This window comes from Paramormyrops kingsleyae, chromosome 14 (assembly GCF_048594095.1).
Source record: "Paramormyrops kingsleyae isolate MSU_618 chromosome 14, PKINGS_0.4, whole genome shotgun sequence".
NCBI lineage: Eukaryota > Metazoa > Chordata > Actinopteri > Osteoglossiformes > Mormyridae > Paramormyrops > Paramormyrops kingsleyae.
In genome coordinates this window covers 802,245-820,738 of record NC_132810.1, presented here as the reverse complement: position 1 = coordinate 820,738, position 18,494 = coordinate 802,245, and the positions used below count along the sequence as shown (strand labels likewise).

Here is an 18,494-nt window from a genome sequence, read left to right as displayed (position 1 = left end):
CCACACTAAATTCTGGTGAACGGCTAATTTTGTCGCCAAGATTTCAAAATATCACGATATGCAGAAAATACAGCAATATACCCAAAATACCACGGTATACTGCATTACCACAATAATGCCCAAGCGTAAAAAGACCCATCAGCAGTTGGTCAGTGGTTAAAATGGACTAAAACTCTCTGGCTTTGATCACAGAGGGGCAGCTGCTGCATGCTGCCCCACGAAGGCAAAACACAGTAACTACACTGACACTGAAATCAGGAAAAAGGGCTTCAAGCTTTTTGACTGTCCACCTGAATACATAATATGTACATAATTCGCAAGAGTGTTGTTAGAATCTTAAGACAACATGGGTGTAGCATCAGATCTCAAACTGAGAATATGGTTGCATCTAAAACATCTGAGCTATTTGGGGCTCGTTCGGATACATTTGGGGCTCGAACCCCCAGTGCCCCGGCCTAGTGGCGCCTGGTAAACCGTGCGTAGCTGAACTAAGATACTGTCACGAGATAAAGCAAGAGCCTACGAGACCCGATGTTGGTCATGACTCAATTTTGATGAAATACGCAGTCATGGTGTTTTGCCTCTACAAAGCAGTATGGAGCATAAGCTGAAGTCAAAGTGGGGGAAAAAGAACACAAAGCACTGCAGCCATTGGTGGCAAGTGACAGGAAGCCTGGGAGTCACGCTGCCATGTGACATCACCTCCCTGCCACACGCACCTGTGATGTTGTGTCCCCTGGCTCCGCCTCCAGCGGTGAAGACGATCCCAGCTCCGATCTGGTCAATGCGGTACTCGCGGATGATGCCGTTGGGCTGGCTCGGCGCCGTCCAGCTCAGCCGCAGGGCCCGGGGGCCCAGGGCGCTCACCGTGGGCGCCGGGACGTTTTCTGGGACTCCCTGGACAGTTACCACCGCTACCTGAAGACAAAAAGAATTACAGGGCAATTTGCTGTAATGGAGGTTTGGATATCCTGCTCTAATAGAATGTCACTAGCTGTTTAAACTCTTGTCTTCAGGAATGGCAGACTATTAGGAGAGAGCTGGGAGACCAAGTTAAGGCGTCTCCCCCGCCCTCCCCCGCCCGGCTGCCGTTCTCTCCTTTTGCGGACGGCGAGGCCTCGGTAAGGCCGCAGCCACGCTGCAGAGGCCCCATCGTTCTTGCTGATGTCGCGGCCAGCCCGGTGAGTGTCTCCGGAGATTAAATCAGGCCTCTCTGTCACGGCCGAGGCCCCGGGCAGCATAAACGCCAGTGCCCGCCGTCGCCTATCCCGCGTGTAATTGCCCCGTTTGTATTGCAATATACAATAATTGCAGCCGGTCAGGTGATGCCTGTGAGTGTAGAACCTAATCCTTCTCGCTCAGGACCTGCTGTGGAGCCACCTGACTGCATCGTCAAACAGCAGTGGACTGCGTTTGTTCCATTTCCATCCATGCATCCATCCATCAATGAGCTGTGGGGATTACAAGATACAGATATAATTAACCTCTAAGGTGTTTGTCCTCTCCAGGTATAAGAGGGAATTTGACAGAATCTGCATGACAGCAGGGCTGCATGGTGGTTCAGCGGGCAGTTGCCTCACACTTGCAGGGTTATGGGTACAAAAGCTGCCCCAAGCTCTGTGGGGATGGAGTTAGCATGTTGATGCATCCGTCTCTTCCAGGTTCACAGTCAAGGGGAAACAGCGTCTCTAAATTGCCCTGTATGTGTTTATGTTCCTTTGCTGGCATCTTGACCAGGGTACCTCCTGCCCAGTGCACTGCACCCCCTGAGACCCCAGGATCACTGCGAGCCAGTGCTGGATATGTGCTTCCGGAAGATGGATGCATGGGAGTAGTACAGCAGGAAAGCTCCTTCGATTGCAGAAATTAACATAACACTGGCAGAACTGTGTTGGGATAATCAGATACACCGTTTGAGAGAGCAGTAACGGGGCTTTCATTTTGGGTTTCCTTCACTTGTGTCAAGACGGTAATTATTCTGAGATGTGTGTCATCGTGATGTGACGGGCACTGAATGGCATCTGTGAGAAATGTTTGCTCGGTGGACCGTTACTGTATTAGTGCTGCTGTATTAGCAATCCGTCAAATCGCTTCAGGCTATCATACCTGTTCCCAGGGGTATATGTAAGGGCGGGGCTATGGGGTCTGAGCTGAAGCCTGACTGGCCCTCGCAGTACCTCCTGCCCTGTCACTCACCAATTCAAAATGTATCATTGGGTAATAATAAGGTTGGCCTCTCTGTATGAATGATGGCGCCTCACACATTAAAAAAAAAAGAATCAGAGAATCGCTCCTGTCCTCTGTTTCACACAGATATTCTGGTTACTTTTTTTTACACTTGTTTTTGTTATGAACTGGAATCACTATTTAAAAAAAACAGCAACTAGGTCACAAAGCAAAAGAGCGACTCGGAGAATCCGTGCTGCGAAATGGAAATCCGAAATCCATGGCAGATAACCAAGTTCCTTTGGCCTCATATCCGGGCCCCAGGAGCAGGACAGAAAAGCGACATAGAATTAACTTGTTAACCACAAGCCTCACAAACACTACAATGGGACATAACTAATATTTAGACAAAACAGAAAGGTAAGAGTTAAGAAAGTGGAGATATGTGTTCATGTATTTTATGACTCTGGTAATATGAGAACGATATCTTGAAGGGAAACCAGGTTTAAAGACTACATGGCTGATCCTCAATGATCCCAATCAGCACAAAGCTGGTAAACCTCTTTTTCCATTTCCTCTTGCTGATGTGCACCCCTGTGTTGATAATGACAATGCTACGCTCATGATGAGGAACGCTAACATGGGCTAAGAATTAAGCCACATCTGTGAGGCCCAGGAAGCCATGGATTGGCCTTTTCTAGACTGGATGCATCTGATAGGTCGGCCCGAGTCCCATAGGTTTCAGCCCACCAATGGGAGCAGAGCTATGGATCTGCAACGACTCCTACCTTGCTGCTGTCAGTACAGCCTGCAGTAGTGCAGGCCCTCAGCTGGTATTCGTACTCCCGGAAGGGGTGGATCTCCCCCACGTCCATGAAGCTGAGATCCATGCCCCTGTAGCGCTCCTGTCCGTCCCGCAGTACTGTGTAACTCACAATCAGACCTAAAGAAACCAGCAAACGGTGTCCACAAGAGCCAACTGTGCAAAGCAGGTTAAAAGAACAGCAAAAGAGAATGGCAAAGATTCACAGTAACAAAGGATTCAAAGTACAGCCGGCTCAGAATCACAGCAAAAATCCTGCACAAGCCTCACTCTTCACGACTTTAATATTAATACCATTTCAAGTATGGTACAACTTCAAGTAGGCCACAAATGAGAGAACTCGCTGGGGACCAGATTAATTCAGGACAAAAAAGGCATAATGTCTAGATTCATTCAAACCACCAATAGATAACATTTCTCTACCCCTTTGAGTTTAAATATCCAATTGAGAAAAGCTGAAAAGACTAAGGGCAGTTGGATCTGGTGGAAGGTCTGGGACACGGAGGTGCTCCAAAAGCAGGCTGGGAACAGTGATGGCTGAGCTCTGCGTGTGGCCCAGCTCTACCAGCTCGCTGCACAGCAGCTCAGCTTGGAATAGCAGATCTCTGGCAAGGCGACTCATTAAAGAGCAAAATGAAGTCTAACGGGCAATCGCAGCATTAACTTACACATTAAGATGCATGGAAATTTTCAAATGAAGCTTAGGAGGATTCTTTGAGATCATAAGTGATAGTTGGTCTCCCCCACTGTGCAGATTAGCCGTAATAACAAGCATCATTTTGGAAATGATGACAAATTAACCACCCGTTTTTTTTCAAATGAAACCACTGTTATCAAACAAACTGCATTTCCTGTGTTTTGTTGGATCAGCCCTACATGAAGTCTTTTTGCAAGACAAATGTCTTCAGCAAGGCAGGGTAACTGATTAGCTAAATTAACCCAGGTGGCTACATTCTAACAAAACAGTAAACAGAAGCAATATGGCTTAGCCCAAATAAAATAATAATATGAAACTAATAAACATCATGTACTGATATCTGTATCCATTCTACTATAGCTGGAAAAAACAAGGTTTGAGTTAAAAAAAAGATCTAATGTAAGGTATGCAGCTAACCTAATTTGACAACAAATGACAATTAGACTTCTGAATCAACAAAAGCAATTTGGCAAAAGTTAAAATGTTAAAATTATTGCAGGAACTGGCAACAAAATTTTTAGCAATTGCAATCAAGCTGTATGTTATGTAAAGAACCTGCATTATTGTTGTTGGAATAGCTATGACAGGTTATAGTTACCATTCGGCTTTGTGGGCTCCTGCCAGTCCAGCAGGATGGCATCGCTGTGCTCCCCTGCACGGGACCATCGGGGGGCGCTCACTCCCCAGGGGACGTCCTCCGCGGTGGTGAGCCGGGTGACGGCGCTGTAGCCCCAACCAAAGCTGTTCCAGGTGCCCACTCTGTACTGGTACTGAGTAAAGGGCTTCAGACCTGTGTCTGAAACAGAGCAGGCCGTGGTCGGGGACCAGTCACATCCCAAAGCCCTAGACTGAAGGGCCACACTCTCAAAGCTATAAACTTTGCCTTTACAAATGAAACTGCACAGAGAGAAAAAGTAAAGGTATCTCCCAATCCGTATGCAAAGTGGGCAAATCAACAGGCCTACATTACATGCCAACATAAAAATATGCAAATAGGTTTCCCTTGGTCATTAAAAAAAAACATACGTTTTCAATTTTGTACTGTAAACAGAACAGCATTTATTCAACACAGTGAACATGAACAACTTCAAGATACGTATATCTTTTTTGCCCGAACCAAACTGGACATACACAAGAGGTAAAGAGGAAGTATACAGTTAAAATTTTATTGTACTGCCCAGAATTTTTTCAGAAAAATGGGATTGCGGGTGATTAACATTAGCAATGCTGCTTATGAGTCACAAAGTGTAAATGAGAAGAGGAATCGGACCATCGGTAAGGGACAAACCTACAGAGTTCCTACAGAGTTTTGAGGGTCGCTCTTCTCATTGTGGGCGATGTGGTTTCTTACGGGAAACTGGATTTAGATAAAAGCTACTCAGTTAAAGGCTTTCAGGTTTTTCCCTAGAAATAGAAATCTGAGCCTCATGCTGACATCACTGAGCAGGCCTTTTAAGTAAAGTTTCCTCACAAATGCAGTGGGATCTGTCACTCACTGATGTTTACATGCTAAACTTCAATGCATATTGAAAATCAGCTGAATTATATTTCTATTACGTGTTCTATATTCCCCATGACCCTGTACTGAGTAAGTGGTTGTAATGGTAGATGGATCCTTGTTTCTTATATTACGTACTTTAGACAGAGAGAAAAAACAGTGTAGTAGAGTGAGGTATGAGGCAGCGGAAGAGCAGTAACTGTATGGAGACGTGACTTCCGAAGGCTGGAAACGAAGCAGCGCTGCATTTGGTTGCTGTGCTGTTGCTTGCCACAGGAAGAACAAACTTCTCTAGGTGCGAATTTGGGTTTCTTTGGTCGATGTTGCCCAGAGGCATTTGTAAGTCTGCATACGCCTTGACTGGCTGATATAGATTTTCGCCGGAGTGAAGCATTGCTTTGTCGGGGTGGTTGTGCCATCGCTGTGCATTCTGTACCGCCAGACTGTTTCTGATGCCATTAACGTGTCTATCGCTTCTTTTTAGAATTCACCGTGGTTGCTTAGCGCCGCATCCTTCAATGGAGCTGTAATACTGCTCCCGGTTTCTCCTTTGATGTTTTGTAAATGCTTCTGTGTAGTGTTTTAGCTTCCCGGCTGCATGTGAAACAGGTGGCACGCTAGGATTTCACGGGTGAATGGCCCCATGGGGTTGGGGCTGTAGTTGTTTATATGCGAAGTGCAAGTTCCATAACAACTGCTCCTCTTAGCTTACACCAAGCGTACCAGTCTGTCCTCCTGGTATTATGCTCACAGCGTGCTATTTGTTAACAGTTTAGTTTTGTTTTGCTAATGTGTGATGCACCTTTGATGCTCTGTACCTCCAGATACCCATGCAAAGAGAATAAATAGTTTTTTTTGTTTGTTTGTTTGCTTTAAGCAGCCTCTTGCCTTCTTCATTTCATTTGGTATTCTTGAACGGACTCCCCCTACTCATAATGAGTCATACTGGAGGCTACATTGAGAAAAAAAGAAATGTGGGAAAAACAGGTTGCTAAAAATCATACCGTTAGGTATTATAGCAGCTCAGATATACTGTAGCAGAACCCAAAGCTCTGAACGAGCTAGCTGAGAGCATGCTAACTGCTTGACTGTCCGTCACACATGCATAACCTGTCGCTATTTGCTAGCATTGGGTCCCATCAGTTTTACAGATTGTTATGGTGAGATTCTGCACCGACCGCAGCCAAACAGCACCCCTTCAGACGTGAGAAGTCTGTTGACGGTTGCTGATTAACTCCCTCTCCAGGCCTGCTCTGTATTTCCATACTGGATTCAGGAGAAGCCATGACTGCTCTGACGGAGGACATTTGGTGTCTTCCCGTCAAGATGCTCCAGCGTTTACTTCTGGCCTCTGACCTCTGGGACGGCAGCTCGCTGAAATGTGAATTCTGAAACACACTTTAAACTTCTTGCCGACAGAGAGATTCTCATTCAGGTACCATTTCACTCAATCCATACTCCTGTCACACGGACAATGTCTGTATCTCTATAAAGTATTGCTGCTGCAATCGTGATAGTGATTGGTTGACTTTTAATTATGTAAATTGACTGATGGGCTTGCATCTTACATGCTATATAATCTATCAGTTTATGGCTTATTTCATATTTGAAGTATTTCAAAACATTGCAGATTCAGCAACAACCACATATAATGAGGCAAAAGTAAATCTGACCAAAATACATGTTGTTCAGTGGTAACTGTATCTTTTAAAAAAATAATTCTCAAACCAAAATTGGCTGGGAGGGGGGCAGTAAGCGTGAACATTATTGATATATAAAACCCCTCACCCCCAACCCACCCAGGACCTTTATCGCGATGAGCGCAACCGGGGAAAACATACATAAAACAAGCGTGCGCATAAATAAAACATTACGACGGGGTACGGCTTGACTGCGACCATATGTGTCCTTTATGGAGCCATGGGAGAGCATGAAAAAAAGGAAAAGCTTTTGTCACTCTGTTGGAGGAAAGGCTTGTTTTAAGGAGCAGCGGGGGATCGACGCATTTATGGCCCGTTCTAAATTCTGGAATTTTAAATACAATACACTGAATTCTTATGGCACACTAGGCTCCATCGCTACGGTGTTTCATGGCCCTGAAGCGCGACGGGACACCTAACTGGGGGGCCGGGCCTGCCGTCTTCCTGTGGGCGTGCTAAGTGTCACTTCCCCCGGAGCATGGGGCCGTGAGAAACATCTGGAAGAGCGAGGGGGGGCACTGCAGGCCTGCGCCTTTGCCCAGATGGTGTCACAGCGAACGAGCAGACACCCGCTCCCCATGCCAATCACCCCCCCAGCCCCGCGCCCCCCAACTTCCCCTACCACCCTAGTCTCCATCAACCCATTAGTCTTAATTAAACACACACATCCAGCAGACCGCGGAACGCGCCGGAAAACCCGGACGAAAAATAATCCAAGTCGGAGAGACAAATAGGGCTGAACCAAGAGGCTATTTAAATGGCCCCCTCCCCTGCCGGGGGGTGGGCACGATGACAGACCAAAGACGACGATGGCAGCGGCGTGTGGCAATCGATGCCGGCCCTCACTTCCGCCCCCGCCCTGTCGCCCGTAAATCTTGTGAGCGCCTCGGCCCGCTTCCGTTGCTGCGGCACCGAGGGACGCATTAATCGGCGGGGCGCGTGCACGGCCGCCGCGTTATTAATGCGCCGATCGCGAGCCTCTGGGTGACGCCGCCAAGATCATTCTGTAGTACATGCTGGCCGCAATACGCCAGCTGAAAAATATGCCGATTCTGTGCGGAAGGTGAGGTATATAAATAATAACGTTAAGGTCAATGAGGAAAGTGTATTTATATACAGAGGGACAGGTAGCCTCACATTTCTATAATCAGGGGCTCGATTTTAGCGGTGGTTGCATATCTAGGGGCCCCCTATCTGGCTCTGTGTCCTTTTAGAAAGGTTTACACACCTTAATTAATTTGCTTTTATTTCATCTAATATTTTACTAAATTTATATATTTATCTTTAGATTCTTTTTTTCTTCTTTCTACACTTTGGCTGGCACCTTAATTGTGTATTTTATAAAGCTTCTGCATCTTCTTACTTTAATTCCATATATGACTCAATTTGAGCTGCATTTCATGTACGAAAAGCGCTACATAAATAAAGGTTATTATATTATTACTGATCAGCGAGACGCCCTACCTGTGAGCGAGTATCTGTCCGCACCTCCGCTGTACACAACCTCCTCTACGGACGGGCAGAGCTCCCCAGGAGGGGACAGGGGGCCAGGCAGCGAGGGGGCGTGCAGAGGGTAGGCAGGGGGCGCCGCTGACACCAGGGCGCACACTGACACTGCCGGGTCGAGGCCACAGGTGCCGCAGTAAGCTGTATCGGCGGCGGACAGCGGACAGAGAGCGGAGGGCCGGCAATCTGTCTGCTGGAAAAACAAACAATTCCAAAGGAGAGTTTAATGAATAAACGGTAATACGTCACAGTGCGTACATGCGTGTCACAGTGCGTACATGCGTGTCACAGTGCGTACATGCGTGTCTGCGTATCACAGTGCGTACATGCCTGTCTGCGTATCACAGTGCGTACATGTGTGTCTGCGTATCACAGTGCGTACATGCCTGTCTGCGTATCACAGTGCGTACATGTGTGTCTGCGTATCACAGTGCGTACATACGTGTCTGCGTATCACAGTGCGTACATGCGTGTCTGCGTATCACAGTGCGTACATGCGTGTCTGCGTATCTGCATCATTACAGGTTAACGGCCTAAGCCCTGGCTTTACATAGTGCCTCCCCCTGGCCGTGCTTGATCTTCCTATTTTTACATGTAATATTTTTCACTGTCGCCGGGGCCCACTTTTCACTCTGATAGATCCGGACACGTCAGTTCTTAAAAGATGTCAAGCGGCGACGTGGAGGTGGGGCTCCACCTTTGGGATGCACTGTACGGCGTGATAAAAAAGCCAGCGCCTTATCTGTGCCGCCATCACAGTCCCCGAGACACAGTGTCACTTAATAAGAGAGGAAGGGACAGGGACTGGCTCTGGGGCTATAGCACTGTGACCACACTCCTCGGGGCTGGGGGTTCAAATCCCACCACTAGCTCAGTGTGTGGAGTCGGCATGTTCTCCCCATGTGTGTGCGGGTCTCATCTGGGTACGCTGGTATCCCCTCATGGTCCAAAAACAGGGGATATGTGCATGTATACATCCTGAATGTCCCCTGCCTTTTGCCCTCTGCCTCCTGGCATAGGGTCCAGGCTCACCGTAACCCAAAGTATCAGTGTTTCTCAACCCAGTCCTCAGGGACCCCCAGTCCACATTTTTGCTCGCTCCCAGTTCTCAGCACACTTGTACCAGGTATTTGGTGTTCTGGGCTGGTTGATTGGTTCAGGTGTGCTGGAAGCTGGGAGGGAGGAAAAACATGGATAGTTTGGAGGTCCCTGGACACTGGGATGAGAAACACTGATATACATGTGTGTGTGCATAATATATAGAAGTAGTGTCTCTCTCTCTCTCTCTCTCTCTATATATATATATATATATATATATATATATATATATATATATATATATATATATATCTCTCTCTCTCTCTCTCTCTCTCTCTCTCTCTCTCAGGGTGGTGTCTCACTCACCGGACCACGCAGGCCGGGTGGTGTCCTGTCCGCACACACGTACTCCAGCGGGTCGTAGCCCACGCCATTGCAGCACTCCTCTCCCTGCGGGACGACCCCCGACCCACAGCACCTCACAGCCAGCGTCCCGTTCCCTGCCATGTGGGCTCGACCTCCGCAGCACACCACGCCAGACATGTTCAGGTACTGCTCGCCGCAGCAGGCCAGACCTGGGGGGGGGGCACACGGAGAACCACGGCCAGGAGGGAGGCTGTTTCAGGACCTGCATCATATCCTTTTTAGGGTTAGGGGGCACTTTGGCACATAAAGATGTGTTTAAGAAATAGCATTCACTGTAGCACCTACAGTTAGGGGAGCTGGTGTCTCTGAATTGCCACATGTGTGACTGCAGTGAAACTGTAAAACATCATTATTATAATTTCAACATCTGGCGCTGCGTGTGCAGTTAGCATGATCATCCCGTGTCTGCATGGGTGTCCTCCCACAAAGCCACATGAACTAGTGTCTCTAAATTGAAGAGCAAATTTCCAAAAACTCAGGGCATTTTCTGTTGTTTCTGAGGTGTGACAGTTATGACCTAAAGCCAGGCTTCAGGAATCAAAACTCACTCAGTCCTCATGTAATCTAACAAAAGTTGCGTTAAATTAGCCTGAACATAATTTGTGTACTAATATTTAATTTGCCTGTAAATCCCTATTAGTGAGCCGAGTGTTTTTTCTCTCTCTCTCTCCTTCTATGTTACCATGTTTGGTTGTTAAAATCAATAAACATATTTATAAAAAAAAAATTAGCCTGAACTCACTCAGTGCACTTACATACGAAAATCTGCCTTTCAATTGTCTGTAGTGCGTGATGGCGTGCGACGGACTGACATCCCATCCAGGGTGCCGCCTTTAAGGTGTGACTGTGCCCCTGTATGGCTGTGTCATGTGTCCTGGCCAGTTCTTCTCCCCCTTGAATGCCGATACTGACCCCTTGCCAAGCGTAGCTGGTGGACTGTGTCGCTCTGACCACGGGATTAAGTGCAGGAAGCACAGCACACTTTTACTGCCTGTTATTTGTTGAACGAGATACTTTATGGGTCATCCAATTCAAAAATAATTTGTTGTAGTGCTGCAAACTTCAGGAGTGTGTGAGAAGGTGGGAAGTTAGGCAGCTCAAAATCATTTTGCCACTATGGGTTTAAGATTTGATTCTGCAGCCTTTGCAGATTTAGATATTTTTTCTGTCATCTTTTACACAGTATAAAGGTCAAATTAGAATATCAAGTAACAGGGAATGTGCAGGACTTGTGTTTTGTGGAGACACTGATTACTACCAAAGTGCTCATACGTTACATCTCTTCTGAGGTTCCTCTCCAGATGAAACGGGAAATTAAAGAGACCTTGACACGAAACTGTCAGAGCGTTTCTGTTTCTAATGAGCCTGACACACGGCTGAACCCACTGGGTAAAGCTCTTAAACACTTCCAAGGGCTTCCGCGGCCAGTTCGGGAAGAGACCGAGCTGTTTTTGGATGCGTCTCAGATGGCATTTTCAAACAAAGAGGAATCTTTGAGAAGCTCATTATTGAAGCTAAACATTAAGGTCTACACGTCCCAGGCGGAACAATCCCTGGACTGTCCCAGAAAAAACAGCAACATTGAAAGTTTTTTCTTTTTTGCAAGACTCTTGAATGACCTTAATAATCTAATCTATTCAATACAGTATATAATACATTTAAAATGTCGCTTTGAGAAATTAGGAAATGGTAAAACAGCCCTTGAGTGCAATTTTGCTAAACAAAGGTAATTATTATGGAAAAAATGTTATAGACTACTTGCCGAGTCCACAATGCAACACTATCCACTGCAATTTTATTGTAGCCACATCAAAGATTTAAAATTCAAACAAAAGACTTATTTTCTGCATTTGCTTAACAGGAAGTGACTCCTGTTTTATTTCCATGGGTAAACCATCACTACTTTAATTACTATCAACCTTGTTCCGGTATGATAAATTGCTAATTGCTTAATACCCTAATCAGTGTTCATTCTTTGCACAGATAAACTGTGACAGAGCCATTAATTTAAATAGTAATTTCACTTAACAGCCAAAACGGCGCAGCAGATTTTAATGCAACGTTTTCTGGAGGCTGCATCCATCACTGCACCATTCTGACATAAAGATGTCTGACGCACACTAACTCACTTAGGGACAGCAGATGTTGCGGAGCCTGGTTTGGTGGCAATTCCCAGGGTGCATCACTTCAGCCTGAGTGACTTGCAAATCAACAGCTCAACAGTTTTCCAAAATAGCTTTGTCGCCCTTTGCAACTCGAGCATTTTTCATTGGGTTCTCCTCGTGGTGTTTCGAACTTTGACACCTTTCAGAGCTGAAGTTCATTCCTAGAGTCACAGTCATGTGACTCGTAAACTGCTCCAAGAACAATGCCAGTATTATTTGGTCCCAGTCTGCAAAACAAACCTATTTACTTTATATACCCTCTTCTAAATAGTTTGTTACGTAAATTAAATCAGCAACTTCAAAGGTGAAAAGCGACCCGGAGACCCGACCACAAGAAGTTTTTCTAGTGTTGCCCAATATGTTTTTATCTGATGGCGTAAATTATTTTGCTAATCTTCAGATTCACGATGGATTTGCATGCAGTCACTGGAGCGCGGGAGAACAGATCAAACATAAGGTGCTTAGTCTCCGTGAATTAAGGTTCATCCACTTAATGACGAGTAAATATTTATTGTGCAGCGAACGACTGATAAAAATGTGTGTAGTGGATTACGCAAGCCTTTAGACACAAAACTGAAACTTAAAACAAACGAAACCCTTTTTAAATTCCTGAATATATTAATAAAATCACTCCGGACACAGCAAGATACATTTTCAAAGTCACAGCAGAGTGCGATGAGTTTTCTATTGCTTGAGGCCCACAGAAAATTAGCATTTTGGGCTCAAAGCAACTGGTAAAAGGGCTGTTTAAGGTTAACATATTATTTATTTATTCTCGCAAGGGACTCAATTTGGGTGAAGAAACCTTGGAATCAAATGGTATTGATTCCAACTGGTTCTGCACAACCTCCTACTGAAAGATGATTTTGCAAAAAAGTCAGGGATACTAAATTCTAAACTGTCTGTTGTAGTGATCTTGTGTTTATCTAGGACTGATAAAGTACAAAAGCCAGATGTTACACTAGAATTTTTCCTTTCCTCTGGGCAGTCATAATGGAGAACTCACTTTGTTGCCATTATGTATGTTCCATGTGTATGAAACATGGAGCCCAGGATAATATTACAAGACACATGGAGAAACACTTTGCAGAACGTGTATGTGTAAAACTAAGAATACAACAGAATTTACAGAATAACACATGAGAAAATTACAGAACATGGGGCAAGTTGTCTTAAGATAATAAATAACATCAGAAAACCATGTGCAAAAATGGAAAAGAACAAAACACACTGTAATACGAATGATCACAATTCATGAAAAACAAGGAAAAACAAACTACTTTCACACTCCTCGGCTCAGGTCTTTTTCCGTGATTCTTTCCATGTACTTTATGCAATTCAATTGTTATTTTCATTTTTTAAATAATACTTTGAACATACTAGAAAACATGTCATTTAATAAAATATTGCATCAGTACATAGACATCTATTATTCACCCGTGAGCTGCAGAAAGTCTTTTACTGCAAAATGATATATTGTAAAACAATGTACACTGAAACTACAGCATCTTTACATTTCATATAAATACTACTCATCCAGGAAGCTGCCCCTTGACGTTTATTTCAAGCATATTTTTATACCCTTATTCCCTTTGTGGGTGATGCACACTTCAAGTTCACTAGACACCACACAGAGTACAAGCACAGGCACACCCTATAATGAACGTGACCAGCAATAAAATTTTCACTATGGTAGATTAACACTACATGCTCTAATTCTCAGCTAGCCGACCTGCTCTGCTTAGAAATCCTGGCACCAGGATAACTGGGGCTCTGAATCCTGCAATTAACAAATGAGTCACCAAAATGCGTTTCTAGGAGTTTAAGGATACCATTTAGGACGACTCAATAAAAAAGTCATCATCCATCCATTAATGTTACTCGTCTCGACGCATCACGCCTGCGTTCCATCTTGTAAAAACCCAGACAGCAATAGCTGGAATGATCTCCGACGTGCCATTTGTGTCTCATCATCTGTGAGACAGTTTTGGCAGCGTGTTGCAGGGGCATATGAAATATGATTGGATTCTGGACTGCAACAAATGCCGCAGCTCGTCTCCGGCAGCAAAATGTTTAACTATCGGGATAATATTTGCTGGCAAACGGTCGCTGTGTCCTTGAAAACATATTTGATTATTACATCGTTGTTGTCGGCACGGCGGCTTGTGTCGGCCACTGTTGTGATCATGTGCACCATGGTAACACCCTTATTCCAAAAGCTTTTAACACTTGAATGGTGCAAGTATTAAGATTTAACCTTGACCGTTCCGTGCAGCTGCTGCTTGTGTGTTGTCATGAAGAGCGCTGCAGTACACAGCGCAGTTATTCCCAGGGTGTTAAGTATGCGGGGGGGCTCACTGGGGTGAGAGGCCTGTTTCCTCAGAATTAACTCAAGCCCTGTGCCGCCACGAGCATTTTCTGCTCAAATTTCAGAAGTTCTATTGCCGTGCTTCACGTTCCAGGCTGATGAACATTAAGCTGACAATAACACGACGTGTGAATTTTCATAAATGTTTTCTCGCTTTTATTAAGATTTAATTTCAGCACAGACGTTACACTCGTAGCACATCTTAGCCATGTTTATTTGTAGAAGCGAGGTCCAGTCTCCCACAGTTCCTTTTCCTGTCTTAGAGGGAAAGTTTGACACCAGACACTGTTCAGTAAGATGTGTGACAGATCACACTTTGGGGAATCAAAAATCACATTTCACCCACCTACCCCCACCCCCCCATGACCCGAGGAGCTCTGAAAAACATCCTCGGAGGATCCAGCTGTCCTTTATTTACATCTGAGTGAAAAAGCACTCAACTTACAACTCAATGGAAACAAAAAACTTACTTAAAAACCACCACCAAAGCTAAGAATACTCATTAACGAGGGCATAATTAATGTGCATCGGCAGTATATAAAAAATAACAAATTTTGATTTAAGTTCTGACATCTGCAGCAAATCTGCAGCTGTTTTAGTTCATTGCTAATGACTTAATCACATGATCATGCACATATAAGCATACAGTACTGATAAGGCAGGAACGCAGCGCGTAAAATACCATTTGATCGGAGAGAATCTGATTTAAAGGAGGCGCACAAAGCAAGGAAACTGTCTATAGTGAAATGAACTGATAGCTATTTTATACTGATACTCTTCCACACTGGAAAGCCACAAGCACTATGGGCACAGACCGATCTTTCAGGTTCTGGTGTACAATATTTCCACTTCTCAGTTAATTTTATCTAATTTCTGAAATGTTCCACTAAAATATACGAAGCGCACACTGGATTTGTACTACGTTTGGCTTTATTACCCAATAACATGCCGTCTTTCCGGGTCAGCGTGGACGAGAGCATGAATCCTCTCCGAGTCAACATGACCCAGCCTGAAACGGAAGCTTTTGCGATCTGATCATCTGAGCCAATGATGTCACCCACCCCCGCTGCAAGCAACGCTAAAAATTAAGCAAAAATAAAAAAAACAAAAAAAAAAAAACTTGAGAGTGCCGAGGTGGAATATCAAGGTTAAGTATTCCATCCTATATTAAAGAGGCCCAAACAGCGAGAGGAGAAGCGGTGCTCTCGGCTGGGGGGTGGCGGGCGGTTAAGCTCTCCACGCGGTCTGACAGTGTGGGCGCCAGGCAAATGGCCTTTAGTTGTCCTAACGGCGCTATCCATCATACCATATGCGCTCTACAGGACGCACGCTGTAATGAAGGATGGATTTTTCATCCGGCTTATTTCGCCAAAATAAACCGAGGAGCTGTGCTAAGTGGAATTCCCGGCTCGCGGGGAGTCGTGGCCTGCGAGGGGGCAAGGCAGCGGTGTGGCGGGGGCGTGACAGAAACGCTATGCTACAACCTGTCCCGTATATAACAGGGCCACTCTATATCGAAAAATAAAATGCTGTGTCCCATTTCACGCGATTTGTCCTGATTTATCCCCTATTTTCCAACACATTGTTTCATACATAAACTAGGTCAGGGGTCCCCAAAAGGTGGACTCCAGTCCACATCTGGACCAAAATACACTGTTGGGGAACCTAGGGTGGGGGGCAGGTGGGGTGGGGATTTGGCTGGCGAGGTTGGTGTCCCTTATATCTTCGAATTGAATGTGGCAACTTTCAAAGATGCTGTATGGCCTGTCTGAAAAAATCACCACTGTATTCGCCTGCGTCGGTATTCGGGAAAAAATAAGTTGTGCAAACCACATACACTGTCAACTCCAACTAGATGGGCTGGAACGCAAACTTCACCCACACAGGGTACAACACATTCTCCAGATATCGCCAGCAGCTTTTGTCACCAAAAATGAAAGTGAATTTTTCAATGTGTTCCTAAGAATAATTTCTGTTTCGCTGTACTGTCAGAAGAACCAGAATCACATGAAAAGACGTTAAGCTATTTTAGCGTAAATATAAATGCCGTTATTTGCAAGACAGAATTATACCAACAGGGGGCGAGAGTTCTGACACACACAGAGCCCAAAATAAAGGTTTGCTATCACACGGCTCTACAGGATGTTACCCTCTATGCAAGCAAAGCTGTCCTTACTCAGAAAATGACTGACCAAGCAGAAAGAGTGCTATCCTGAGCAACAATCCAGTTCTGCTGTAAGAGCTGTTTCATTTCAAACCAAAAAATGAATTAGAGAGCAATACTGGGGCTATAGAATTTAAATATGACGTTAAAAGCTATTAACTTCGATCAGAGCAATTCTGATAATTGTACTCTTGTCCAGTTACTTATCAAAAACTCGCTGAGTTGGCAGGATATGTTTTTGAGAAAGTTTCTGTGGATTTAGTGAGTTTTGTAAATGAAGGTTTCTCATTAGATTACATGAGGACTGAATGAGTTTGTTTCCAAATACTATAGCATGATGAGGAGGCCTGGCTTTAGGCCACTGGCAATCTAATCATCAAACTAAACTAACTAAACTGGACTGAGTGAATTTTGGAAATTTGCCCCTTCTTTACTAATGACAGTTTGGTGATAAAGTTCAGTAATTAACTAAGAAAAGGTGATCATGTGTTATAGTTTAATTGGTGCCGGACCCCTTTCATGTCATATGCCCCTTTGAAGGTCCCTGCCATGCCAGCGATGTGGCTCACCGGGCACGAGGGTGTGCGCCGTCCCACTCTCGCCGTCTCCACAGCAGACCATGTGATCTCCCAGGACCCGTCCTCCGCAGCACTGCGAACCGTAGCCGTCATGGAGCTCCTCGCCACAGCAGAGCTGCCCGGCGGTGGAGGAGAATGGCCGACCACCACAGCAGGTGTTCCCGGGCCCCACGGCAACACGTAGCTCCTTGGTATCGGGGCAGCAGACCTCGCCTGACAGGGGAGACAAGAAGAGCAGAGGCAGTGCCACTCCCCCCACCAGATGAGTAAGACCGGCATTCCACACACTCGGGTCCTTACCTGGAAGGACTGGGACGTAGAATCCACGGCAGCACTGGTGGCCAGGCAGTGGCAGTAGGAGATGCCCGCCACAGCAAATGCTCTGTGGGGCGCTGTGGGCTGGAACGTACTGGTCCTCACAGCATTGGTGGGTGGGCATGTGCCTGTACACTTTGCCGGCACAGCAAACCTTGACAAAAACGGGCAAAGATATATAAATGTACTCCAGAGACAGGAGAGACAGACAGAGACACACTTATAGAGACAGGAGAGACAGATAGAGACACACCCATAGAGACGTGGGAGACGGACAAAGACACACCCTTCGAGACAGGAGAGACAGACAGAGACACACCCATAGAGACAGGAGAGACAGACAGAGACACACTTATAGAGACAGGAGAGACAGACAGAGACACACCCATAGAGACAGGAGAGACAGACAGAGACACACCTTTAGAGACAGGAGAGATAGAGACACGCCCATAGAGACAGGAGAGACAGACAGAGACACACTTATAGAGACAGGAGAGACAGACAGAGACACACTTATAGAGACAGGAGAGACAGACAGAGACACACCCATAGAGACAGGAGAGACAGACAGAGACACACCCATAGAGACAGGAGAGACAGACAGAGACACACTTATAGAGACAGGAGAGACAGATAGAGACACACCCATAGAGACGTGGGAGACGGACAAAGACACACCCTTCGAGACAGGAGAGACAGACAGAGACACACCCATAGAGACAGGAGAGACAGACAGAGACACACTTATAGAGACAGGAGAGACAGACAGAGACACACTTATAGAGACAGGAGAGACAGACAGAGACACACCCATAGAGACAGGAGAGACAGACAGAGACACACTTATAGAGACAGGAGTGACAGACAGAGACACACTTATAGAGACAAGAGAGACAGACAGAGACACACCCATAGAGACAGGAGAGACAGACAGAGACACACCTATAGAGACAGGAGAGATAGAGACACACCCATAGAGACAGGAGAGACAGACAGAGACACACTTATAGAGACAGGAGAGACAGACAGAGACACACCCATAGAGACAGG

The 18,494-nt window shown here is 45.6% G+C and overlaps 1 protein-coding gene across 13 annotated transcripts in view; it reads right to left on the bottom strand.

The window, feature by feature from the left end:
- Positions 1 to 18,494, bottom strand: part of ush2a (Usher syndrome 2A (autosomal recessive, mild)) — a 199,405-nt gene that overhangs the window by 50,655 nt on the left and 130,256 nt on the right. For 11 of the 13 annotated variants that reach the window (XR_011982524.1, XM_072698989.1, XM_072698992.1 and 8 more), the window contains 7 exons: positions 17,430 to 17,598; positions 17,121 to 17,342; positions 9,795 to 10,003; positions 8,349 to 8,583; positions 4,285 to 4,482; positions 2,955 to 3,109; positions 720 to 918 (listed from right to left, as the gene is read on the bottom strand). Coding sequence is in view for 12 of the 13 variants with exons in the window: in XM_072698989.1 (XP_072555090.1) it covers positions 720 to 918; positions 2,955 to 3,109; positions 4,285 to 4,482; positions 8,349 to 8,583; positions 9,795 to 10,003; positions 17,121 to 17,342; positions 17,430 to 17,598 (1,387 nt within the window). In the remaining variant the exon portion in view is untranslated. The remainder of the gene's footprint in view (positions 1 to 719; positions 919 to 2,954; positions 3,110 to 4,284; positions 4,483 to 8,348; positions 8,584 to 9,794; positions 10,004 to 17,120; positions 17,343 to 17,429; positions 17,599 to 18,494) is intronic. The other 2 variants (XM_072699000.1, XM_072698990.1) reach the window with 1 other exon arrangement.